This window comes from Amphiprion ocellaris, chromosome 14, assembly GCF_022539595.1.
Source record: "Amphiprion ocellaris isolate individual 3 ecotype Okinawa chromosome 14, ASM2253959v1, whole genome shotgun sequence".
Taxonomy (NCBI): domain Eukaryota; kingdom Metazoa; phylum Chordata; class Actinopteri; family Pomacentridae; genus Amphiprion; species Amphiprion ocellaris.
The window spans coordinates 15,582,851-15,609,025 of record NC_072779.1 but is presented as its reverse complement, the minus strand read 5'-3'; the positions used below and the strand labels follow the sequence as shown (position 1 = coordinate 15,609,025).

The 26,175-nt window shown below is 40.3% G+C and overlaps 2 protein-coding genes across 5 annotated transcripts; both read left to right on the top strand.

Moving 5' to 3' along the window:
* Positions 1-1,013: 1,013 nt before the first annotated feature.
* On the top strand, positions 1,014-7,702 carry fam76b (family with sequence similarity 76 member B). Its single transcript, XM_023284006.3, has 10 exons — positions 1,014-1,509; positions 2,676-2,740; positions 2,855-2,909; positions 3,017-3,172; positions 3,261-3,445; positions 3,577-3,627; positions 3,726-3,803; positions 3,889-4,024; positions 4,113-4,214; positions 6,573-7,702. Exons 1-10 carry the CDS (start codon positions 1,423-1,425, stop codon positions 6,660-6,662), a joined length of 1,005 nt encoding a protein of 334 aa, XP_023139774.1. The 5' UTR covers positions 1,014-1,422; the 3' UTR covers positions 6,663-7,702.
* Positions 7,703-9,391: 1,689 nt separating this feature from the next.
* taf1 (TAF1 RNA polymerase II, TATA box binding protein (TBP)-associated factor) lies at positions 9,392-26,002 on the top strand. 4 transcript variants are annotated; one of them, XM_023284022.3, is made up of 41 exons: positions 9,392-9,688; positions 10,243-10,357; positions 10,546-10,669; positions 10,755-10,871; positions 11,176-11,301; positions 12,354-12,595; positions 12,718-12,933; positions 13,045-13,287; positions 13,370-13,610; positions 13,814-13,921; positions 14,025-14,192; positions 14,303-14,430; positions 14,709-14,816; positions 14,994-15,167; positions 15,287-15,460; positions 15,628-15,732; positions 15,837-16,037; positions 16,114-16,255; positions 16,890-17,020; positions 17,112-17,192; positions 17,300-17,449; positions 17,559-17,678; positions 17,957-18,132; positions 18,222-18,454; positions 18,556-18,763; positions 19,654-19,819; positions 20,018-20,229; positions 20,349-20,457; positions 20,548-20,646; positions 20,733-20,910; positions 21,000-21,067; positions 21,168-21,290; positions 21,397-21,489; positions 21,610-21,694; positions 21,818-21,885; positions 22,639-22,755; positions 23,124-23,231; positions 23,398-23,493; positions 23,783-24,011; positions 24,193-24,364; positions 25,414-26,002. In XM_023284022.3, the coding sequence occupies exons 2-41, from the start codon at positions 10,244-10,246 to the stop codon at positions 25,634-25,636; spliced, it is 5,976 nt and encodes a 1,991-aa protein (XP_023139790.2). In that variant the 5' UTR covers positions 9,392-9,688; position 10,243; the 3' UTR covers positions 25,637-26,002. The 4 variants fall into 4 exon arrangements, with proteins under 4 accessions (XP_023139790.2, XP_023139789.2, XP_023139792.2 ...); XM_023284021.3 differs by having other exon boundaries at positions 9,393-9,688; positions 19,654-19,825; XM_023284024.3 differs by lacking the exon at positions 23,124-23,231 and having other exon boundaries at positions 9,393-9,688.
* The last annotated feature ends 173 nt before the right edge of the window (positions 26,003-26,175 follow it).

The window sequence follows — 26,175 nt, the reverse complement described above, 5'->3', positions numbered from 1 at the left end:
AAGGAATACTAACTAAAACCAAATTAAAAATCTAACAGGTTGCAAAAAGTACTGTGATGCAATTTACTGTCTCCACAGTACAGTACAACACTATTGCAGCATAGTAGAATACAGTGGTGTAGATAGTGCCTTTAGGCGCCAAATGCCCAAAAAGTAAGGATAATAAAAATCACTTAAGTCAAAATATTTCTCTGTCACGTCAAATGTTCTATTAGGGAGATTTTTCAGTTTCAGTCTTACTATGAGCAGGATATTTGCAGTAGGGACATTATTATGTGTATGGATGCTTTCCTATAACTACATATTGAATATGACCTCGCTAATCATTATAGTAACTAACAATATATAACAATAATTAATCAATTGTAGATGAAAGCACGTTTTATTGAGACACTGTTCTTTAATTAGAAAAGGGTAACAAGCTCTGCTTTATCATTGGGTTATGAACAGATTTTTTTTTGTCAGCAGATTTGGTGTGTTGGTATGAAAATCAGTATTTCTGAGGCACACCTTTTACATCTGATTGTGACTTTAAATCATTACAAATATGATTAATTCCAAGGCACACAGTTGAGAAAAAAACAGTCTAGCTAGCCTGTACTCACTGTGATGATAATGTGGAGCAAGGGTTGAGCTCAGAGTAAACAGAATGACCTTACTTTGCTTGGTGCGTGGTGTTTTACATTTTAGATTCTTTACACAAAACAATTCAAATGGTTCAATTTATCAGGTAAAAATCTAAAGATTGCTGTGCTGAAATAAGTCCTCAGTGTTACCTTTGGGAAACATCTTTCCACTGTCTACCACATAGAGTGTACAGGGAAGAAAAACTTTTAATACAGTCTCACAAACTTAAAAACTGTGTACATTGATATTTTGATTGTGTATGTTGTGGAAGCGTGTTGAAAGAATCTGGACATCTGATTGGCTGCGCAGATTCAAACTGTAAATCCCGCGGTCGGATGTAGTGTCGCGATAGGTTTCCTTTTCTTCTTCGGGAGCCGTCGGCCTCTTCCGCTTACATGACGACGACGGCGTTGATACAAAAAGAGAGAAGGAAAACACAAGGAAAACAGCTTTCTTGGCGAGAACAGCGGAAACTTCATATAAATAGCCAGATTGTTATCAACGGATAGCTCAAGTGGCGTCATAACTAACGGATAATCTCAAGTCAGAGTGCCTGGATAACGTGTGAGCAGTGGAAGACTACAGATATTTGGAGTTTATTGTTCTTCGGCTGCTCCCTCCAGCTAAGCTATTTCTGTGTTACCCACCTAGCCGAGCAAGCTAACGTTAGCTAACACTGGATGCCAACACGGTGTGTGTCCTTAGTAGTTGTCAAGAAAGGAAATAGCGCCGTTAATCCGTTCAGTTTGCAGCTGGACTCTGCTAACCTCTTCTAGCTCGGCGGCTTTAGTTAGAATGGCAACGTCGGCTCTGTACGCCTGTACGAAGTGTAACCAGCGGTACCCTTTCGAGGAGCTGTCGCAGGGCCAGCAGCTGTGCAAGGTTTGGGAGTGTGTGGGATCGAGGGTGACTGTAAACATGACACGAACAGTGTTTAAAAGGAGTGTGTAAGTGTGCGGATGTTATTGCCACCCGGGTGTGATGGTGCTACGACAGCAGGTTAGGCAAGCTGAGATTATGTAACAAGTTGGAAAACGACCGTATTAGCGTAACCATGTTTAGATCATTCCCTATCAGCGTACTGTTTATAAAAGAGTAGTGACACAATCATCACACATCTGTACATGGTTGGTGTTTGTTCAGAGGGCTTTATGAAGTGATGTTTTTACGAATTTCCATCACTGTGCGTATTTGGCAACGTGTTGCTCCTGGAGGGCTTGATATGTACTTTAATGTACAAATTAGGAGATAAAAGTATAAAGATGAGGCAGAGCAATCTCACAGCCTTGATCCTCAAATACACCCTGGGTTCCCACCTTTATTACTGTCACTCTGTTCTGGTTCATATTTTCTGTAAAAATCCATCCAGCACTTTTGAGTCATCATTTCTTTATGAATTATTTACAGCACTCTTAAGCTTTGCACAGTGATAGTTGATGGTACAAGATGGTTATGAAGGTTATGATGCAGTTCCATTTCTCCAGCAAGAGCATTTAAATGTTAGAGAATACCAGCTAATGTCAGTTATCCCAATGTTGCCCACATTCGCACATGGTTGCGATTATTAATGCTGATTTTTACCACATTGTCAAGCCCTACACCCGACGGCATAGGTTTAATTCAAATGTTGAAGGGGACACATCAATCAATTTTGAGCAGCTAACATTTAACTTCCTGCATTCAGAGGAATTTTTATGCACCAATTTGGGCCATTTCTCCATCCATTTGCACAAAATTTGAAATTGTTGGAATATATTTTGGTCTAAGTCTGCTTTCCACAGTTAATTAAATGGTAGTATGAGCTCATAATTCATATTTTGAATGTTTAGGAACAATGGCCAACTGCTGAATAGTGAGATGTTGATGTTTTCACAGATATTGTAGCCAAGAACTGTTGCACATCACACACACACACTAAGTTGTGCTGATACACATTTACAAGCCTGTCTTGTTTCTGATGTGTCTGTTCTAATAGCACAATTTATTTGTCCGGTTTTGCCAACAGACTCTCATGAGAGCACTGACATTTCTTTGTTTTGGTACCACAGGAGTGTCGTATCGCACACCCGATAGTGAAGTGTACGTACTGCAGATCTGAGTTCCAGCAGGAAAGGTAAGATCTAAGCCCCTAGTGATGACTTCTTGTTTTTTATTCATGCTAATTAATTAATTTCTTTGCTTTTTATGTAATTTCTTTTGAATGTAAAATCCTGTTTATTCTTCACAGTAAAACAAATACAATCTGCAAGAAATGTGCCCAGAATGTCAAACAGTTTGGCACTGTGAGTACCAGAATTTTTTACTGAAGCACTTTTAACATTAGTTGTATTTGCTCAATCTGTTTAAATTAATTGAAATGTTTTAAATTTGTTTTTGTCTGTCTTTATAGCCCAAACCCTGCCAGTACTGTAACATCATCGCAGCGTTTATTGGGACAAAGTGTCAGCGTTGTACCAACTCAGAGAAGAAGTATGGACCTCCACAGACCTGCGAACAGTGCAAACAGCAATGCGCCTTTGACCGTAAGGAGGAGGGCAGGAGAAAGGTATAAAGCCAACACACATGCAGTTTAGATATGCAGCAAATGTGTGACAGTGAGTCTTATGACCTATTCTCTCCTGACGGTGTTACAGGTGGATGGAAAACTGCTGTGCTGGCTCTGTACACTGTCTTACCGCCGTGTCCTGCAGAAGACTAAGGAGCAGAGGAAGGGTTTCGGTTCTTCTAATTCCTCATCTCTGAATGAGAAAGACCACCACTCCAGACCACACCATCATCACCACCACCACCAACACAGACACAGCAGCTCTCATCACAAGTATGTTCTCTGTTGTATTACTTCTCTCCCTCTGTATTTCATCCACAGACATTTTTTGTTTTTTTTTTAGCATTTAATAGTAAAAGATTTGTGTATCTGCTATGTTTGCTAAGTGTACCCATCTTTTACAGGCTGAGTGGGAGCTTGAGTCCTGAGCAGGAGCAGGGACTCTGGAAGCAGAGGTAAAAGTCGACTTCTTATTAGAACTGCAGGTTTAATGTAACATTACAGTGTATTGACAGTTACAAATTGTACACTGCTGTCTTCGTTCAATTTGCAGCCATAAATCGTCTTCAATCCAGAAGGAGACTCCAAAGAAGAAACCAAAACTGGAGATGAAGCCATCCAATGGGGACAGGTATAATTGATGATGTAACTGCATACATTTTCCTCCCTCATTAAGTACTCAACATTCAATTCATGCTGTTTCCTTTACTCAACAGTAGTTCCATTACCCAGTCCATGGATTCTGGAGGAACAGACAACTTCATTCTCATCAGCCAGCTGAAAGAGGAGGTGATGTCTCTGAAGAGACTTCTGCAGCAAAGGGATCAGACCATCCTAGAGAAGGACCGGAAGGTAATTATCAGGCTTAATCAAGCTGCTCCATTTAATAGTTGCTTGTATTTGCTTCAGTTATTGATTGAGTGATGAAATTCTCCTTCAGCTTACAGAGCTCAAGGCTGATTTTCAGTACCAAGAATCAAATATGAGAGTGAAGATGAACCAAATGGAGAAATCACACAAAGAAGCGATGGAGCAACAGCAGGTAGGAATATATTATCTCTGTGTGGTGTGACATGTCATAAAAGTGCTCATTTATGCACTGATGACAGTATGTGCTTGATAGTGTCACCAGCTTTGTCTCTTTTAAACTTTTTGTTCTAGAATAGTCTAATTTTTATTAGCTAATAAAACACATAACGGGTTCAATACAGATGTTGCAGTATAATCGTTGGACACCCCATTAGGTTATAGTTTGTATTACTATCAGGAAATAATTAAAGAATCTGGACCTATATAGCGATTGCGCCACACATTCAGTATGTGCCAGTGTCATACATGGATGATTCACTTGTTGCACATGTTTTCACTCTGTTGTTGAGGAGTACGTCACTTGAGCCATTTCCTTTTGTGGTTAACTTTTCATTACAGCTGTTGGTTGTAAAGTGTGATTCTGAGGCTGATGTGCTTCTTATGTTTGATGCACTAAAAGTGTTTTCACACATACAGTTAACTCAGTTTGGCTAAACCTTTGTACTGCTGTATGAATTTAGTATGCCTGGCTGTAGCTTGCAGATTCAATTGAGTTCTAATCATGTTTGCTGCTTTGTTTTCATCCAAGGTAAAATGTGGTGGAGAGTGGTAGAATGTAGCTACAGTACTTTTACATATATACTGTATGTGATTACAAATTAGAAATGCTTGTCCTCGTATATCTTTGAATTTTTAATGTTTGTGATAAAGTGAAGGTTCCTCTATGGGGTAGGACAATTCGCCTACTTCTCAAACTAAATATGACAAGTTGCTGTAGATTAAACTAACCAACAGTATGTAAAGTTGTTAAAGTTAGCTCAGACTCAAATATCTGCAGCAGTGAAATGCAACAGACACATCAATGCAACAGTAATATTAAAAATATCATATACACTTCATAAACAATGATAAGAGAAATTGTATTGCAGAATGAACACTGTTATTGTCCATACTCTAAGTAAATTTTACTTTTAAGACTTACATACTGATTAAAGTTTTAAATGCAGAACTTGTGTAGCTCAACCATATATGTTTGTTTTTTGTATAATGCTGTTCTCTATACACCAGTTATCAGTGAGCCAGGTAAATGATAAAATGTGTGTTTTCTGCCATTCAAACCACAACCAATATTTAAAGTCCATGTCAAGCAGTAATAAATGTGTTCTGGGTTTGTAACACCACAGAAACCTGTGTTTTTAACAACCCAGACAAATTTGGATGATGAAAAAAATCATCAAGTTTTAACATAAGGTTTATACTCTTGAAAAAATAAGCAATAATTGATGTTGTGAAATGCTGAGGGCAAGTCTACTGAAGGCTGATTGGCAGCTTTCACACCAGCCAAAATAAACCATGCTAACTGTGCAAAAAGGCCTGAATTTGTTGTAACCGAACCAAACACATTTGATGTGAAATCACAAACAAGCCCTAAAGATACAGAATATTTTTGTCATTTCATGGCAGCAGACCAAGTCACCTGCTATTACAAACTAAACACTCAAGGCAACTTTCATTCATGAGTGGGCATATACTGCAAACAGTGGCACAAGATAAGATAATCTTTTATTGCTCCCCATGCCAGGGAAAATTCATATTGATACAGCAGCAACATTTTTACAGCAGAAACAAACATATGTATAATAATAATAATAATAATAATATGTACAATATCTACAAGGATGAAAATGAATAAATACAGTATTAACACGCTGTAGACAAACAGCAGTATAAAATGGCTTGTAAAATAAGTGTAAAAGTGCAAGATGCAGCAGTGCAAAAATTGCTGTGCAAATTTTATTGTGGTCTGAGATGATATTATATAAATCCGGTTTATGTTAACATCAGCCAGTGATGCTGATGGTGTACAGTCTTACAGCAGATGGTATAAGTTGGCAGAAAGAGGTTTAGAGAAGGAGAAGGAGATGCAGTAGTTGGTTCTGTCTCACTTGCCAGTAACATTGGATTAGTTGTCTGTAATGAAAGTTTGTAAAACTACCTGATGTAAACTAGTCACTGCAGAGGTGTGGACTGGTGTTGATCCTCTGCTCTCCATCAGTGCAGCTCTTTATAAAAATGATTCCCCCTCTTCCTCATCTCAACATTCGTAGGGAATTTAAACAAGGACAATGAGCTGTCGAGCAAATTCTGGCATCAAGGGAGGAAACACTTGCATAAGGAGCTGGCAAGCTTTGGGCTGTAGTAGGTGTAGTAACACGCGATCATGAACGAGAACAACTGATGCTATTGAACACCAGCGTTTATAATGTTGTATCATTTGTAATGTTAAAACGTTTTTTAATGCTTCCACTAAGGTGTTAAAATTGCCACTGTCTATCTGTTATCTGACACAGTTATTCATTTGTTTCCACAGTCCAAGAACAGGGAGCTGATGAAACAAGTGGCTGCCCTCTCGAAGGGAAAAAAGTTTGACCGGACAGGAAGCTCACTGCTGTTGCCCTAACAATAGGCCGGCCAGCGGGTAACAACACAGAGCGGCTTCATTTTTGTAACACTGTGAAAGTCTCCCTCCTGTGTTTCCTCATTTACCATCAACATCGATTACTTCTTACTTGGTAACGCCAGACGCCATGTTGTACATGGAAATCAATTGTTAAATCTTTTTCTCTAAATGTCAACATATTTTAGATATTTTATGGCGACTTTTCCACTGGATCATGAAGTGTGACTTCGGATGGAGTGGACGATGGAGCCCTTGTTTTTAACACTGCCGGGCCAAAACAAAAAGCATGGTGTGCATATGTGGATAGCATTGTGTTGACTCAGTGTATCCACTTAATTTTTATGGATGTCATGCATTTTATTTATTCAACTGTATTTCCTAGCTTTTTTATTTCCTCACAACATACTAAGAGAATATCCCACATTTTGGGGTTTTCTTCAATAGCAATTAGTTATATTTTTCTAAATGGATGCGATTGTGGAAGACAAGTTCTCCGTTACAGAGATAATGTGCAACTTTACAATGTATGCAAACGTGGGAAGGGTGACCACTGAGCTGTTGCTCAACAGTAGAGAACTCTCTCAGTAACAATTCATAAAACAACCAATGAACACTTTGAAAGGTCGTCTGATCGACGCCTCTTGGCTGCCCTCTTTCTCACTGTGTGACAGCTGTAGTGCTTTGCTGTTTCTCTTTAGTGGAACGATTGTAATACTGCATGATTTTACTGCCAGATACCGGATGGCATTGTGGTCAGACTTCTTTTCCCCCCTTTTACTTAGTTTTTTAAGGATCACTTGTAAATGTATTACTGGGGTCAGCCATTGTATTTAAACTATTGCTTGTATCTGTTTTAGTGAGTACAGTATGTGTATGGTAAGGCCAGTTGAAATTAACATGTCTGTAGAAGATGCTTTTTAAAGGAACACACCTATCACCCTACATTATTGGGCTGGTTTCATACTGTGGTGTCCAGGATCACTTTTGTACTTTTTTCCAATCCAAGTGTTTTAAAACTATTAAAACTGGCTAAACTGTTATTGTATGCTGTTTTTGTTGACTTCACAACAATTTATCTTTCATAACTTTAGCTATTTGAGCTGCAATGATCATTCAAGTAGTTGCCAGCTGTTTTGACTGAAGGAAAAGTCAGTTTTCTGTTTCTAGCTTCTAAAATTTTGAATATTCTCCGGCTTCTGTACTTCTTTATAACCGTAAACTGAATACAAGACACCTGATAACATAATCTTAGGCTTTTGAAGACACCGATTGACATTTTGTGTTATTTTCTGATATTTTGTTGACAAAACAAATAAAACTAAATTACATTTTATCATGTATTTGTGCAAAAGAGTACCCTTTGATAAAAATCCACCATGAAGAGAGTCAGATTTTTGAGATTCATACTAAAATCTGCTGATCAAACGATTAGGCATGAAATGAGGCACACATACTTGCAGAGTACTGATAATTTCTCAGCTTTCATGCTTTTAAAAATGCTCAATATGCACAGTGTTTCTGCTCAAGTCTATCTGTAGTCATTGATTAAACCCCTAAAACTCATCTCTTTGCATCAGAATAGCATGTGTAAAAATTTTTCAATAAAAAATAATCCTTTTCTGCCTTGAACCTGATTCTGGAGAAGAATAAAAGCTGCATGTTAAGAGCATTGATTCCTTATGTTTGTTATATATGAAACCTTGGATGACTGAATCCATATAAAAGGCTGTTTAAAGATTTTAACAAGATTTTTTTAAGCAAACAAACTTGCTACATACTGGTGCTCACAAACTGATCTATTTTCCATCAGAATTAAAAGTGCAAACTTTAGAAATGGTTGGCCTTAGCTTATACAGTGTGTTCTCTGAGAGGGAACTGTCATCCTGAATTAAATGTGGTGAAGAAATACTGCAGTAGTAGATATCACAACCCAACTCAAGAATGAATAAGCACAGGGTGACCCCACATGAGCTGAGACTAAAAATAAGTCTACAGGCCTAAAATGGAAATTAACTTAAGTACAAACAAAGCAAAACCAAATAAGGTGGAAGCCAGAGAAGAGAGGAGGACAAGCTGACTGCACCAATTTATAAACTGAAGCAGGACCAGGTGAGATGAATCTGAAAGATGCCCAGAGAGTTTTCACATTATAAAAACTCCCAACAACTGCGGCCATGCTCTGTCCTTAGACGCACTCAGTGGAAGGTTTTCAGGGTTTATCTCCACGAGGGTGCCCTTAGTAACCACATTTATTAATGTTTATTTAAAACCAAGAAGGCAAATTCTGAACCTGTAATTAATTTAGGAGTGGTGGCTGGCATTTAGGCAGTTAATTAAAATGGGCTACACTAATCGCAGATAAGAGGTTAGTCAGCGACCCCAAGGGTCCACAATGTTCGACAAAAAAGGAGTTGAAAAGAGTCAAGCAACAAAAAAATAGTGTGCGCCGTCATATGACTGATAGATGCAATAGTTTAATGTATGGTTCGGAAAGCTCAGTGTCGTCACTCTTTAAGGACCGCAGAAAATCCAAATTTAAACATTTCATTGGATTAAAAGCGGCAGAAACTGAAAATGAAAAAAAATCAGCATTTTGTAATACTGCATTATATAGACAACGACACCCGTGGATGTATATTTCCTAATAATTTTCGGATATTACAGTTTGCCCTTTTTGCGCACACAGTTTCTGCGTTGTACCTGAACGCATCACGCTGTTCATCCGGGTCACTTGGACCTTCCGCCTGCAGCCCGCTGTAGTGCGTGACACATAAATGTACACCGACGTTTATACCGAACTAGTTTGTCTATACACTGCATTAAATGCGTTTTGTATTTTTCCCTCTCCACCACGCAATACTGATGTAGATACAGAGCAAAATGTAACAACATATATTCTAGCTAATGTATGTTATTTTGTCTAGCTAGCATTAGCTAACTCAGTTAGCTGTCAGCGTTAGCATTCAGGAGGTACATCAAGCTGGACAAAACCAAAACTGACTAAATCTGAAGAGAAGTCGCGCAAGGTGAGTGTAATTTGAGTCTGTTAAACTTCTAAAATGTACTTTTGAGCTGCATGTGGGCTAACGCTAACCGTCGTACGAAACGCTAATGTTATTTATTCAGTGAAGCACAGCTAACGTTATCAGGTATTGTGTTAACCTACAAAGCTTCAGTATCAACCATCTTCTGTGGTGTGACTGTTGAAGTGATGACGTTTTCTTGAAAGATGAACAAAATGTATGCATTGATAATTTGATCAAAAATTTCTCTGTTCACATTTTAACAAGTAAGTTCATAGAAAATATCACTTTGACGTGTTGTCCTTGTTGAAATTCAGCATGAATGCAGTGGGAGGTTAAATTAAGGATCACAGTGAGGTAGCTCACTAATATTCTGAGTCACTCTGGGTGAGAAGATGATCCAAGTGTTTTTACTGTAAATGCTATTGCTCTAGATTTGTATATATATTTGTCCCTATTTCTATATTACGTCATTGTTGCACTGCCTGCTCTACGTGCCTTTTTAATTGCCCTCTGGGGACAAATAAAGTTTTTTTAATCTGAATCTGTCCTTTCAGGATGTCGGACTCGGACAGTGACGAGGACCAGGATCGCCCTTTTTCTCTAACTGGCTTCCTCTTTGGAAACATCAATGAAGATGGACAGTTAGAGGACGACAGTGTTCTAGACAATGTGGGTGGTTGAAAGACATTTCAGTACAGCAACATTTATGAACAGTTTATAAGTATGCTAGCATTGAAAGCTTATTAATGTCTGATGGAAGCGATGTATAGTGCACTGTTTTTGGCGAATATGTGTTAAAATTGAGCTAATTTGCACTTTCACTGAGATCTTCTGTTCCTTCCCTATTTCCTCATCAGGAGTCCAAAAAGCATCTAGCTGGTTTGGGTAGTTTGGGGTTGGGCTCACTCATCACAGAGATCACTGCCAATGAGGATGATGATAAGGAGGAAAACCGAGACTCTGGTAGTGTGGATGCAGAGGGTGAGTGTAAATACATAAATTAACTTTGTATGAGTGTAGTCACAAATAGAAATTAATAATACTTTTAACATATTGCCTCATCCAGGTTGGGTTAAAAGCACCGACGATGCAGTTGATTATTCTGACATCAGTGAAGTTGCTGAGGATGAGACAAAGAAGTACCGTCAGGCCATGGGCTCCTTGCAGCCCAGCAGGAAAACAGGTGATCATCGCACAGCTCTGTCATTTTCAGTATTTGATAATTTTTGTTAAAAAACAGGCTTTTATGTTTGTTTGTTTATGTCAAGATGTATAAAATGGATTTGATCTTTGGAAAACAAAAGATTGTAGCATGAAAGAGATGTTTTCCGTTATCCTTTTTCTTTTGGTTTTTGTTTGCATTTTGTTGTTATGTCACCATATTTTGTGTTCTAATCAAGGATTCAAAAATGTTGTTGGACTTTATTAATCCTCTTTTGTTTGCATTTGTGTTATTGTAAACTTATTTTCTCATTCATTAATCCTAGATGACGAGGATGACTATGATGCTGACTGTGAGGATATTGACTCTAAACTTATGCCTCCTCCACCACCACCAAGTCTACCTACATCTGCTGCTAAGAAAGAGGAACCTTCAACTCAGAGCCCAACTGGTAAGGACATATTTACTCATAATTAGTCCCTGTTGAGAAATTGTGAGCTACCTATCTCTTCAAGGTTTGAGTTTCAAGTACAAACCCCAATTCCTATGAAGTTGGGACGTTGTGTAAAACATAAATAAAAACAGAATGCAATGATTTGCACATCTTTTTCAACCTATATTCAACTGAATACACTACAAAGACAAGATATTTAATGTTCAAACTGATAAACTTTATGTTTTTTTGCAAGTATTCACAAATTTTGAATTTGATGTCAACAACACATTCCAAAAAAGCATTTGGGACCTGAGGACACTAATTGTTGAAACTTTGTAAGTGGAATTGTTTCCCATTCTCGCTTGATGTAGAACTTCAGTCCGGGGTTTCCATTGTCATATTTTGCACTTCATAAGGCACCACACATTTTCAGCGGGAGGCAGGTCTGGTAACTATTTTACTACGAAGCCACACTATAGTACCACGTGCAGAATGTGGATTGACATCGTCTTGCTGAAATGAGCAGGGACGTTCCTGAAAAAGACATGGCATGTTGCTCCAAAACCTGCATGCACATTAATGGTGTCTTCACAGATGTGCAAGTTGCCCATACCATGGGCACTAACACACCTCCATACCGTAACAGATGCTTGTTTTTTAACTTTGTGCTGGTAACAATCTGAATGGTCCTTTTCCTCTTTAGCCCAGAGGACACGACGTCCATGATTTCCAAAAACTATTGGAAATGTGGACTCATCAGCACGCTTTTCCACTTTGCATCATTCCATCTCAGATGAGCTCAGGCCTAGAGTACCCGGCGGTGTTTCTGGGTGTTGTAAACATATGACTTTGGCTTTGCATGGAAGAGTTTTAACTTGCACTTGTAAATGTAGGAACAAACTGTGTTAACTACAATGGTTTTCCACAATGTTCCTCAGCTGTCCTGGTAATATACTTTACAGAATGATGTCGGTTTGTAATGTGCTGCCCCCTGAGGGATCGAATTTTAATGATAAAATTTGATTGTCTGTACTGCTGCTATAATCTGTCACTCTCTGTCCTGGCAGTTGGAGAAGATGGTGATGGCATCATCCTGCCTTCAATCATTGCGCCATCCTCTACGGGTGATAAGGTGGACTTCAGCAGCTCCTCTGACTCTGAATCAGAAACTGATCGTCCCTGCCAGGGCTCGGGGGCTGGAGGCCCCCCGGACAGGCTCAACCTCCCTCTTGCTGGCATAATGCAGAAAGATGCTGCCAAATCCTTGCCAGGTGTCACAGAGCTCTTCCCAGAGTTCAGGCCTGGAAGGGTAAGCCATTTTTACAGGCACTGTGCTAAGCTGAAATGTATCATTTGGTATGCCAAAGGTTTATTTTGTCATCATTTTAAAATCAAAAAGTGCGCTGACACCCATTTTGGATGTACTGCTAGGTGCTCAGGTTCTTACGATTGTTTGGTCCTGGAAAAAACATGCCGTCAGTTTGGAGGAGTGCCCGCAGGAAAAAGAAGAGGAAACACCGAGACCCTCAGCCTGGAACGCCTCCTCCAGAAGGAGAGCCTTCAGAGCAAAGCCAGGAGAAGAAGTCTGGATGGCTTTATGAGTATGCTCCCCCTCCACCTCCAGAGCAGTGTCTCTCTGACGATGAGGTAAGTCTTCTAGTGCTACATGCTATTGTAGGCCATCATTATGATAGCTGTCAGCAGTTTGGCAATATGTCATCATATCCAGCACTTCACATGCTTTTCTATGCTGTCTAGATAACCATGATGGCTCCAGTGGAATCAAAGTTCTCACAGACTTGTGGCGATGGGGACAAGGAAGCGGAATCTCGACCTAAAGTAGCAGAATGGAGATATGGTCCAGCCCAGCTCTGGTACGACATGTTAGGTGTCCCTGAGGATGGAAGTAATTTCAACTATGGGTTCAAGCTTAAGGAAAAAGACTCTAGTGAACCTGAGAAACAGGATACACCTAAAGAAACTACAGCACCTCCTCAAGAGGTACGCAAATACAGACATCTGTAGCCAAAACAGGGAAATTACACTGGTTGTTTTTCTGATAATGTGTATAATGTGTCTGTAGGAACAGAGGCAGGACATTGGTGATAACAAAGATGATGATGATGATGGTGATGGAGAAAAAGACAGACAGGCCCTAGAGAATGAGCTCTTCCTGATGGTCACTCAGCTGCAATGGGAGGATGATATAATTTGGAACGGGGAGGACGTAAAACACAAAGGCACCAAGACTCAGCGAGCCAGCCTGGCGGGATGGCTGCCATCGAGCATGACCCGTAATGCCAATGCTTACAACGCACAGCAGGGTAAGATGCCAGGAGGAAATACAAAGTGAATTTTGTTGTATGTCTTTTACGTGATGCAAACTACATACTGTGCACAAATGGTGGATGCAAAGGTTGCTACACACTCAATTCAACAGTATTCTAAAATTACTAGTGTGCAGTGATCGCTGATAGTGGAGCAGCATGTGTGTAAAAGAGCTACAATAATCTGTTTAATATTACAGGTCTAACAAGAAGTAATTCCCAGCTGGTGCCGCCTACACCTCCACCAATGCCCAAAGCATCTTCTATCTCTGGCTCTAAGCGGGAAAAAAACAGCCATGATAATCAGGGTAAGTTCATTTTTTTGGTCACTACATGCAAAAATTATTCACCAGACATGTTTTGTCTGGCTAGTTTTCTGTATTATCTTCATTTGTTTTTGTTTCTTTGCAGCCTCTCAGGAAGACGACTGTCCCTGGTTCTCCATTTTTCCAATTGACAATGAAGAATTGGTTTATGGACGCTGGGAAGACAGCATTATCTGGGATGACCAGGAGATGGATTACATGCTCACACCACCTGTTCTCACACTGGACCCTAATGATGAGAATATAATTCTAGGTATATTCAAAAATTATATCTTGTTAAGCTACTTGTTAGCATCTTAAATTAGCCATGTCCTGTTCTAGGCTGCTTAATTTTGATACATGCTACGCTGCTGTCTCTTGTAGAAATTCCGGATGAAAAGGAGGAGACAACCTCTCACTCCCCATCGAAAGAGAACAAGAAGGAAACTGCAATCAAGAAGAGCCGCATCCTGCTGGGGAAGACTGGGGTTATAAAAGATGAGCCACAGCAGGTATGTTGTCTCATCACGGCATGCCGAAGAACGTTTGATGATGAAAACTGGCAGATTACAAGCTGTACATCTTCAAGGAAGGTTTGAAGAGAATAAGGAAATTATAAAATATGTTTCTGATGAAGAAGATCAGGGATGACTGAGTGAAATAAAAAGAGAATTCAGGCATCTGAGGCTTACTATCATTTGTAAACTGCAATGGAAGCTTTAATTTGTATTCCCATAATTCAGTTTAAACATCAGAAGACATTAACTAAATATGCTTTCTCTCAATTCAGAACATGTCCCAGCCAGAAGTGAAGGACCCCTGGAACCTTTCCAATGATGAGTTCTACTATCCCAAACAGCAGGGCCTCAGGGGAACCTTTGGTGGCAATATCATTCAGGTAAGCAGCAGCCCACAACTGTAAGATAAGACAAGACGTGAGCAAAAAGAAGATACTTTGAATTGTCAGCTATACTGTAAATATGGGGCAGTGTCCTACTAAATCATACATCATTAAAGAATAGAGCACTAACTGATATTATGTAATTTGATTGAGTAAATTTTCCTCCTTTACCAGCACTCCATCCCAGCTCTGGAGCTGAGGCAGCCATTCTTCCCTACTCACATGGGGCCCATGAAGCTTCGCCAGTTCCATCGACCGACTCTGAAGAAGTACTCATTCGGAGCTTTGGCTCAGCCCGGCCCCCACGCTGTTCAGCCGCTGCTGAAACACATAAAGAAAAAGGCCAAGGTGGAGCCCTGCTCAAAACAAACATTATTACTCTGGGAACATACAGAAAACCTCATAGTGTTTCTGACATTTTTGCAGTAATGTTAATGCTGTACTGACTGCATGTGTTCTGTGGATAGATGCGAGAACAAGAGCGACAGGCAGCAGGAGGAGGAGACATGTTCTTCATGCGAACGCCACAGGACTTGACAGGCAAAGATGGAGATCTGATCCTGGCAGAGTACAGTGAAGAATATGCTCCTCTCATCATGCAAGTCGGCATGGCTACCAAAATCAAAAACTACTACAAAAGGGTGAGATTAGTATTTGTTTTCCACTTCAGCAAGAAACTGTCCAAGAAAGGTGTGCAGATATGTGTTCTGATGTAAATTTAAGATCATATTCAAGTTAACCATATCACCAAATTTTCACTTTTTTCACTTGTTTATTGGACGTGTGTCACTGTTACTTCATTATTCAGAAACCTGGAAAAGATCCCGGAGCACCCGACTGTAAATATGGAGAGACTGTGTACTGCCACACATCTCCTTTCCTGGGCTCTCTGCATCCTGGACAGCTGCTCCAGGTCAACATCACAGTCAAACAGTCAATATAATTATGTGAATATATGAAACATCGCTGGTCTGTTATCTTGGCAAACTGTGAGACGGTCTGCCCCTTTTCTTACAGGCGTTTGAAAACAACCTCTTCCGTACCCCAATCTACCTGCACAAGATGCCAGAGACAGATTTCTTGGTTCTCCGAACACGACATGGCTACTACATCAGAGAGATTGTGGACATTTTTGTAGTCGGTCAGGAGTGCCCCTTGTTTGAAGTTCCAGGGCCAAACTCCAAACGAGCCAATACTCATATCAGAGACTTCCTGCAGGTATGTTTGATTGCTCGATCTTTCCTGGAAAATTTTGTTGCCGCAAATGCTTAGCTTTCACGTCTGTGTTCTGTAGGTATTCATTTACCGGTTGTTCTGGAAGAGCAAGGATCGACCCAGGAGAATCCGCATGGAGGATATAAAGAAAGCTTTCCCCTCACACTCAGAGAGCAGCATCAGGAAACGACTCAAGCTCTGTGCTGACTTCAAACGTACAGGTAGACTAAAACACATTTAGCTATCATTATCGTGGACTGGACTAACCTAATACAGCTGTGTTGAATCGGGCCAAAGTTGAGGGTATATAGAGATTGTATGCTGTTTGAAGCTGCATGAGCCTAACAGTTTGTGTGACTTGAACTGACAGACAGGAATCTGAGTTTTAGGCCTGCTGTGGATTTCATGCTAGAGGCAAGATGTATTCTTAGCACAGCACAGGGAGACAGGCTGTTCAGCATCACTGCATCTTATATTTCTGCAATGTGCACAGCGTGTAATGGAAACTAAATACTGTCAAGATTTTTTTTCTTTCCATTTAATAATTCATTAATTCACTCTTTATTCAAATCGGGTGGAATCATTGAGCATATGCCATTCAAGAGTATAATCAAAACAAAATAAATAGGGCAATAATTAAAGAGAAAACATAAAAACCACCAGTTAAACTGAAGAGCAGAGTAGTTCGTAATCATGTCTTTTATTAACCTAGAGTACAGTCACATTAGATTTCAATGTTTGCTGTGAAATATTCCAGGTGTGTGCAGCACAAAAACTAATTTCTTTATGGCTGCATTCTGTGAGCAAACATTTTAGGTGAGAGAAAATGAATAAAGTGCCTTTTTCTCATGCCAGGAATGGACTCAAACTGGTGGGTGTTGAAACCTGACTTCAGATTGCCTACAGAAGAAGAGATCAGGGCCATGGTGTCTCCAGAGCAATGCTGTGCTTACTACAGCATGCTGGTGGCAGAGCAGAGGCTCAAGGTAACAGTGTTTACCTCCAAGTAACTTCAGATGGTGTACAGAAATAAATAGTGTGTGTACTGCCTCACTGTAAGTTATCTGACTCCTTTAGGATGCTGGGTACGGTGAGAAATCCTTCTTTGCTCCAGAGGAAGAGAATGAGGAGGACTTTCAGATGAAGATTGATGATGAGGTATTGATCCAACCACTTCAGCATATTTAAAAGTTAATAGAAGTTAATTGATCCAGACATGACAAAAGCTTTTTCGGTTGATGCTGATTCTGTGCCATACTTCCTAGGTGCGGACAGCTCCTTGGAACACAACAAGAGCCTTCATTTCTGCCATGAAGGGGAAATGCCTGTTGGAGGTGACAGGTGTGGCGGATCCTACAGGCTGTGGAGAGGGTTTCTCCTATGTGAAAGTGCCCAACAAGCCCACTCAACAGAAGGTCTGACTTTCTGAAGTGAAATTCTGCCACATCACCTTTGTCTTCTGTTCATGTTCTGATCTGTGTTAGTGTAGAGGATGAAAACTTTGGTTCTGTGCATATATTTTAGGATGACAAAGAGCCTCAGCCTGCAAAGAAGACTGTGACAGGGACAGATGCTGATCTGAGGAGGCTGTCACTGAAGAATGCAAAGCAACTGCTGCGCAAGTTTGGTGTGCCTGAGGAAGAGGTAAGACCAGGGTCATATGCAAGGATCCCAGGTTGGATAACTGTAACTATCACAGTAACCACTGGTTTTATCATGAAAATTGATAACTTATATTTTCTGTTCATATGTCTTTTTAATACTCCTTATGGAACTTCCAAAGAAAACCTTTAGGTGCAAGACAGATCAATATGTTTTTGGAGTTTTTGTTATCTGTGACAAATGTGGGAAAGGCACATGGCTTAATTTATTTGCGACATCTTTAGGGTTTGTTCAAATAATCCCTTTTGTCTGGTTGTTAGATCAAGAAACTCTCACGCTGGGAGGTTATTGATGTGGTGAGAACCATGTCCACTGAGCAGGCGCGCTCAGGTGAAGGACCCATGAGCAAGTTTGCCAGAGGCTCTCGTTTCTCTGTCGCTGAACACCAGGAGCGCTACAAAGAAGAGTGCCAGAGGATCTTTGACCTACAGAACAAGTAAGAGTCTCATCTAGCACTGTAATATATAATTCAGGTTTCCGTCTGCGCACACCTTCAGTACATTTTCTTGTTGCACCCCAACACAGAGTGCTAGAGTCGACAGAGGTGCTCTCCACAGACACAGACAGCAGTTCAGCAGAGGATAGTGACTTTGAGGAGATGGGTAAGAACATTGAGAACATGCTGCAGAACAAGAAAACCAGCTCCCAGCTTTCCCGCGAGAGGGAGGAACAGGAGAGGAAGGAGCTGCAGAGAATGCTGATGGGTGAGGAGAGTGATCGGGACATCAAGGGGCGCAAAGAGCGTCGCAAAGGCTTGTGTAAGTGTGCGTTCCAGATAGTGAACACGGACTTAATGATGCACTAAGAATACTTGCTGATGTGTCTCTAATCCTGAGCTTTACTTCCCTTCACTTTATAGCCAGTTCCTTGTCCACAAGCTCCCACAAAGACGATGATACATCATCCGTCACCAGCCTAAACTCCTCAGCCACAGGACGAAGGCTGAAGATCTATCGTACCTTCAGGGATGAGGATGGTAAAGAATATGTCCGCTGTGAGACGGTGCGAAAAGCTGCAGTCATTGACGCCTACACCAGAATCAGAACCACCAAGGATGATGAATTTATGTAAGTTTCTGTTATCATAACGTGGACCACAGTGCAATAGGAAAAATGATCTTGCACAAACTAAGGCTAATCGTTACTGAGTGATTGTTTAATTAATAAAGGAAGCAGTGATAACGATTCACATCTTGGCTGCAACTTTAATGATAATTATGCTAATTAGTTTCGGTGTGGCTACAGGCACCATACATTTAATGTGTGCATTTGAATTTATTCAATAATTCAACCTGTATTTAAACTGGGAGTACATTCATGTATGAAAGCCTCATTTACAATGCAGCTGAGTAAGAAAATAAAAGGTTGAGGCACACAAATACAAAACTATAACAACAACAATAACAATAAAATACTAAAAAGCAAAGTTGGAAAAATGATGAAAAACATTATTTAAAGTGTTTAAGTTTTTAAAATAATCAACTGAAATAGTGGCAACTGGAAATAAAGTAAGTTGAAATTGATAACCTGAATTGCCCAAAGGATAAAAATGACTCAAGCTTTCGATTCAGAAGCACAGTGAGTACTGTTGAAATCTTCAAGTACCAGCAACGCAATCCAATTATTTGAATGTCTTTGGTAAGGGCCCACATAAAAAGACAGTAATGAGGTAGTGTAAGGAGGGTAAGAAGCCAGTAAGCCTTATAAATAAATAAAACCCCGTGTCTATCATGCCTTTTATCCTATATATGTTTTTCTGCTGCTAATTAAGTTAAGCATCTAACCAGAAGGTCGACCTGATACTACCGTACACCAGAATGGACCTGAGCTCATTAAGGACAAAGACAGAAGCCAGAGACTTTATATCATAGGACTGCCACTTAAATAGGTCCACAGTAACACCACTAATGAACCAGTGAATGTTAAACGGCTTGTATTGTCAATGTTTGTTGCTGCAGACGAAAGTTCGCCCTCTTCGATGAGCAACACCGAGAAGAGATGAGGAAGGAGCGCCGGCGTATTCAGGAGCAGCTGAGGAGGCTGAAGAGAAACCAGGAGAAGGACAAGATCAAGGGACCCCCAGAGAAGAAGACCAAGAAGGTCAAGGAGAGACCAGACCTCAAGGTAAAAGTAAGCTTGCTGATTTAGTACTATTCTTCTTTCTTTCACTTTTTCCTCACTGCCTTCTTAGTGCCCAGCTTAATGCAAACCTAAGGCCGATTTGCTGTTTCCTGTAAATAATATATTCTTTGAATACAATTATTATTATATGACACAGGTAGATTGTTGTCGTGTTCCTTAATGTTTGCCTCTTTTCCCTAGCTAAAGTGCGGAGCATGTGGAGCCATCGGGCACATGAGGACCAACAAGTTCTGTCCACTGTACTATCAAACCAACGCTCCACCCTCAAACCCAGTTGCCATGACAGAGGAGCAGGAGGAGGAGCTGGAAAAGACTGTCATCCACAACGACAATGAGGAACTGATCAAGGTGGAGGGCACTAAGATTGTGCTGGGCAAACAGCTCATTGAAAGGTAGAGGATTGTTCTTTTTCTGTCTCTCTTGCCACTGAAAAGAATTTTACCAGGGAGTTTTAGTGCATGGTCTGTGACGTCTGCCTCTGCCAGTTTCTAACCTATTTAATCTGCTACAGTGCTGACGAAGTGCGCAGAAAGTCTTTAGTGCTCAAGTTCCCCAAGCAGCAGCTGCCACCAAAGAAGAAAAGACGTGTAGGCAGCGCAGTCCATTGTGACTACCTCAATGTAAGCTTTGTTTTACAGCTTGTTCTAACATATTGTGAAGCGAGAGTCCCTTTAGCAGGTATTTTACTTTTTTCTTTTTAATATTGACAGAAACCCCACAAGGCCATCCACCGCAGACGCACCGATCCCATGGTGACCTTGTCTTCTGTGCTCGAAAGCATCATCAATGACATGAGGGATCACCCCAATGTAAGATCTGTCAGGCACGCACTTCACATTTCCATACACCTCCTCTCCTGCTCTACAGTCTCATCTTTGCTGCGTTTTCAATGCAGACATACCCGTTCCACACGCCAGTCAATGCCAAGGTTGTAAAGGACTACTATAAGATTATCACTCGGCCCATGGACCTGCAAACACTGAGGGAAAATGTACGCAAGCGCATGTATCCATCACGGGAAGAGTTCCGTGAAGCAGTGGAAGTTATTGTCAAAAACAGTGCCACCTACAATGGTAAAGTTATGAGAATATATTTAGCAGCCTCTTGAGTTGAAAAGTAACTCGGACTGTGTTGAGATTTCTTTCTGTTTTTGTTCCACCAGGGGCAAAACATCCAATAACACAAGTTGCACAGTCCATGCTGGATCTGTGCGATGCCAAGCTGAAAGAGGTGAGTGAATATTACCCCAGTAAGGATTTGTTTTTATCTTATTTCGCATTTTTCCCCATTTTTATGAGTTTAACCATTAAATCTTTGTATGTGTGTGCAGAAGGAGGACAGGCTGGTGAGGCTGGAGAAAGCCATCAACCCCCTACTGGATGACGATGATCAGGTGGCCTTCTCCTTTATCCTGGACAACATTGTAACTCAGAAGATGATGGTGGTTCCTGATGTGAGTCACCTCCTCCTCCTTCTTTCTTACCACAGTCACTTTAAGAACAAGTGTAGAGTCTGGTAATGAGCTGCCCTTCGTTTTTCCATCATTCTCTCCTCTGTAGTCTTGGCCGTTTCACCATCCTGTAAACAAAAAGTTTGTGCCAGATTATTATAAGGTGATTGTGAACCCTATGGATCTGGAGAGCATCCGCAAGGTGAGAGGATTTGAGATGTCAATCTTACAGTAAATGTCATTATTTAAATTTAGCAGGATTGAAAAGAAATTAAACAGAAACATCTTAATGTTTGTGTGTGTGTATTTCCTGGTCCAACAGAACATCTCCAAACATAAATACCAGAACCGAGATGCATTCCTTTCAGACATCAGTCTCATCCACACCAACAGCATCAAGTACAATGGTAAATGTTTTTATTACTGTTACCGTGACAGTCAGTGTCTCTGAAAAATTCCCAACGTGAAACAGAGCTCTGTGGTTATGTAAAAATGTTGTTATAGCATCATTATTTATGCGTCTCTGATAGGCTCAGACAGTCCTTACACCAAGACAGCTCTGGAGATTGTCAATGTGTGCAAGCAGACCTTGGCAGAGGTACGTTCAGTTTGATTCTTATAGTTTGTTCTATGCAGCGCAAATAGGAATTGTCATGGATATAAATAGGTATCTTTAAGGCTTCTAATACCTTTACAGATTCTGCTTATCTGTAAGATTTTTATTAAGAGAATGAAATTTATCAGATTAAGAACCAAAATAAAATTGCTTTATGTTCTCTCTAAATTTCGATTCCTCTTTCACTTTCATTTTTATGTAAATAAAATTTTGTGTGGGCCTTTTTATTTGGCAGTATTTTTACTGTGGGGATATTTATGTTACTTAAGGAAAAGGTTTTGAGCATTTCTCCCACTACTAACATTCACTCATTGATTAATTAGCTGCCTAATTTTGCTAAATTGTTGCCACTGAATGAATGATTTAATTGGAAATATTAGAGAAATATATTACTAATGGTAATATTTTTTCTCACACTTCACAACACTTTCATACCTTACAGTGGTTGGAGGATTTATTAAATGTATCCTTGTTTTAAGTGGTACATTTGATTAAAACATTGTAACAAACTAGATTAAGTTGCAATAAAAACAACCCACTGCTCCGTTATTTGCAAGTATCACTTAAGAGATGGTTTAGGTTTCATTCACTGAATAACAACATATATTTTCATACTTTCTCATGAAGACTTTTTTTATCTTCCGAATTACTGAATTAAGCAGAATTAATCAGATTATTTTCATGAGCAGGAAAAATATTTTTCCGTGTTGTATTCACTTGTTTTTGTGTTTGCAGTACGATGAACACCTGACGCAGTTGGAGAAAGACATCTCTACAGCTAAAGAGGCAGCTCTGGATGCAGCAGACTTGGAGAGTCTGGACCCAATGACCCCTGGGCCGTACACACCGCAGGTAAGAGAGCGTCCTTGACAATGTTTTTATTTACTAGCAGGGCAAATGGTGGTTTTCTGGGCATCCCATTTGCACCACACTGTCAATAGACATTAGGCTGCCAACTGTTTATAATGAGCCAAACCAAGTAGTCACAAGTTTTGCGTGTGCAGTAGCTTCCGTGCCACACCTTGTACTGCTCCTCCTGCCCTTGGTATTTCTTCACTTGTTCTCTGCACTAACTGTCCTTTCCAGACTTTATTCCTTACAATCTAGTTTCTTCACTGTAGTGTCTTCTTTCTCCCAACCTGTTTTCCCCTTCCCTCCTGTTCCTGCCCCCTTGTCCTGTCTTCCTGCTTGTGTGTGCCCCTCTGTGTGGTGTTGGCCAGCCTGCTGATCTGTTTGACAGCGGGGCTTCAGGGAGTCTGCCCAGAGAGCCCAGCAGCCTTTTCTCTGAGGGACCTCTAGTGGTTGCTCCAGAGAAGAGAGGGGGGCAGGTATGGAGAGAGACAGAAATAAGGCTTGCAACCTCTCCTCTAACTATCCTCACAGCATCCAGATTCATCAGGAGATTTTGTTCCTACTTAATTAGTTTTGGTGGTACACAGTTAACATCAGAGTTTGTCTTTTGGCAAATGTGACTTTTTTCATTCTGCCTTTCAGGGTCGACACAGCAGAAGACCTGGTGAGGAGGAGTCAGATGTGGATATTGAAGGCTTTGAAGAGGACGATGATGGGAAACCCAAGACTCCTGCTCCTGTAAGAAAAACTTGATTTGTAGATAATGTATCCACCCAGTTAATCCATCGGTATTTATGCAACTCCAAATTACTTTGCTTTCAAGTTGTGTGACTGCTGTGATTAGAAAAGGGGAAAAAAGATGATCTGGTATTGGAAAGTGTTTTTTTATGTACTTTAAGATAGATTAATAGATTATTTAGGACATTGAGGTACTTGTTCACAAGTTACGTTTTGGTCATAAGACTTTTTTTCTACTTAATAGCTTTTGGTGTTGTTGTTGTTTACCTCCTGTACCCCGTGTCTTTAGGCAGAGGATGCAGAAGGAGATCTTGAGGACGATGATGATGAAGAGGAGATGTTGCTGCCACCTCGCAGGCGGTTGCATGATCAGGAGGAAGATGAGGAGGAGGAAGAGGAGGACGGAGAAGACCGAAGATCTAACCGCCCAGCCCAAGCCAGTGTGTTGTACCAGGACCTGCTCATGTCTGATGGAGAGGATGATGCCAGCGAAGAGGAGGGTGACAACCCATTCTCCTGTAAGTCCACTGGCAGTGCTGGAGCAGAAATTGAAGTGCTTTTTAAAAAAATAAATCGTAATTCTGAACTTGTGATACGGCAAATGTGTTGGACACAAAATGTCTGCCTAAAGTTAAATTTTTTGCGTAATTTCACTGGAGGCCTCATGTTTATGTGTGTATACATTGTGTGTTGCTGCAGCCATACATCTGTCAGAGAGTGGCAGCGACTCCGACAGAGAGGTTGATGTGCGACCTGCGCCTCCACGGAGAGCTCAGGACACGGCTCGCATGGGCATGGAGCAGGATGAGAGCATGATGTCGTATGATGGGGATGTGCCCGATGAGCCGCACATGGAAGACAGCAATGTCAGGTACGTCAGCTCATCAATCAATACTCAGGTTTCCATTACGATACTCAAGACCATAGATAGTTGATAGATGTTTTTTTTTTTTCCCTGTTGTATTGATGGGCAGTTAGTAGTTGGGAATAACACACCACCTTACAATTTTTAATTGCAATAGCACCACCTGTTAATTTCTATCCCTGGTCGTCCTGTTCGTCCTGTCCAGTCTTTGTTTCCCCCACACATCACTGAGGTGTAGCACTGTCCTCCCTGGCTCATAATAGGGAATTCTAATAAAGAATGTCTGCTTAGCTTTCAGGGAGGGCTGGTGATGGTCACACACATGCACTAAATATTAAAATATTTGGCTGCAAGTCTAAAATATGCATCAATCTCATATAATGTTGACACCCCTTTTGTGGAGTTAAACAATGAGAATAAATGCAGACAAAAAAAAAGACCATAGATAGTCTTAGTCTCATCAGACATTTACAGACAAGCATCTTCAAAATTAGTTTTCAATCAGTAATCGAATAATCATTTTGTATGAATGATATATAGTGAATATTATTTATCATGCCAATGGGGCCATTTTTAGTCTTGGACATGTGAGTCATAAAAGTGGCCTGGATACATTAACTACTCAGTTGTAGAATAGATTTTTTAGCAGACCCAGTGTGTTTTAATGCCCCATAATGGAACTGCCTGTAGTCAATGTGATTGCCTTTTCAGGTTGCTGCAGTGTTAAACACAATCAAACTGCAGTCTTCATCTCATTTAACATTAAGACCAGGTACTACAGCTAATGCACAGTCCACTTTCTGAAAGGCATCCTCTGCCTTTTTGGTTCCTATATTGTTCATCAGTTGAATTATTAATTGCAAGTAATTATTTATTGATTAGTTATTAACATCCTAGTCAGCATATTCTTATCACAAATGTACTTGTGGGTGATTAATTGCTGAATAAATTATTTAAATCTTGTTATCACAGCCATATCTGTGCTTCTGAATCACTATTTGTGCTAATGTGTCTCTTCAACGCCTCTTTCCCACTTTTTCTTTTTTCTGTCTCAGCTACGGCAGCTATGAGGAAACAGAAAGTCGCAGTCAGTTGCCGCCATCTAGCATGGGAAACGGAGAAGAATACGGCATCAGTGAGGAAGAGGAGGAAGATGAAGAAGATGAAGCACGAAGGAGAGGCCCTGCTGTGCTCTCCCATGTCCAGCTCAGTGAAGACGAGGAAAGCGAAGAGTTCAGATCTATCGGGGGAGACAGCGACATGGACTCTGACAATTAGTCTTTCTTTTATGCATAAAATCATTGAAGACATTGTTTGTAATCCCAGTTTTAGAACTGAGAAAATGTAATTTTTCAGGTAAATATGTACATTGTTCTCTTTGTAAATGATGGTTAATGTTTATAGCATCCTACTGTTGCTCTGTTGTGCCTCTGTGGTACCAAACAGTACATTGTAAATTTCTGTTCTGCCTTTTATATGTTGACTGAACATTGTGTACCATGATATATCTGGACACAGAAGTGTGTATTTGCTTGTTTTGTACTGTTTTAACTCAGTTATACCCTGGGTTCAGAAATACTTCAGCAACTGTTTCTACCCCATTTGTTGACATAAAAACAAAATAAATATTCAGAAGATAAAGAAGCAGCATATCCTTATTACAAACAAAAACTGATTTGTATTTTCTCTTCTCAGGTTTACTCTTTGAAGTGACAGAATTCTCATCTGTGCAAAATTACTCTTTCTTCATGCTGATCCAGTTAGGATTAGATCAGAGGGATTCAGATCTGTGCAGTTCACCTTCCATTATTGACATA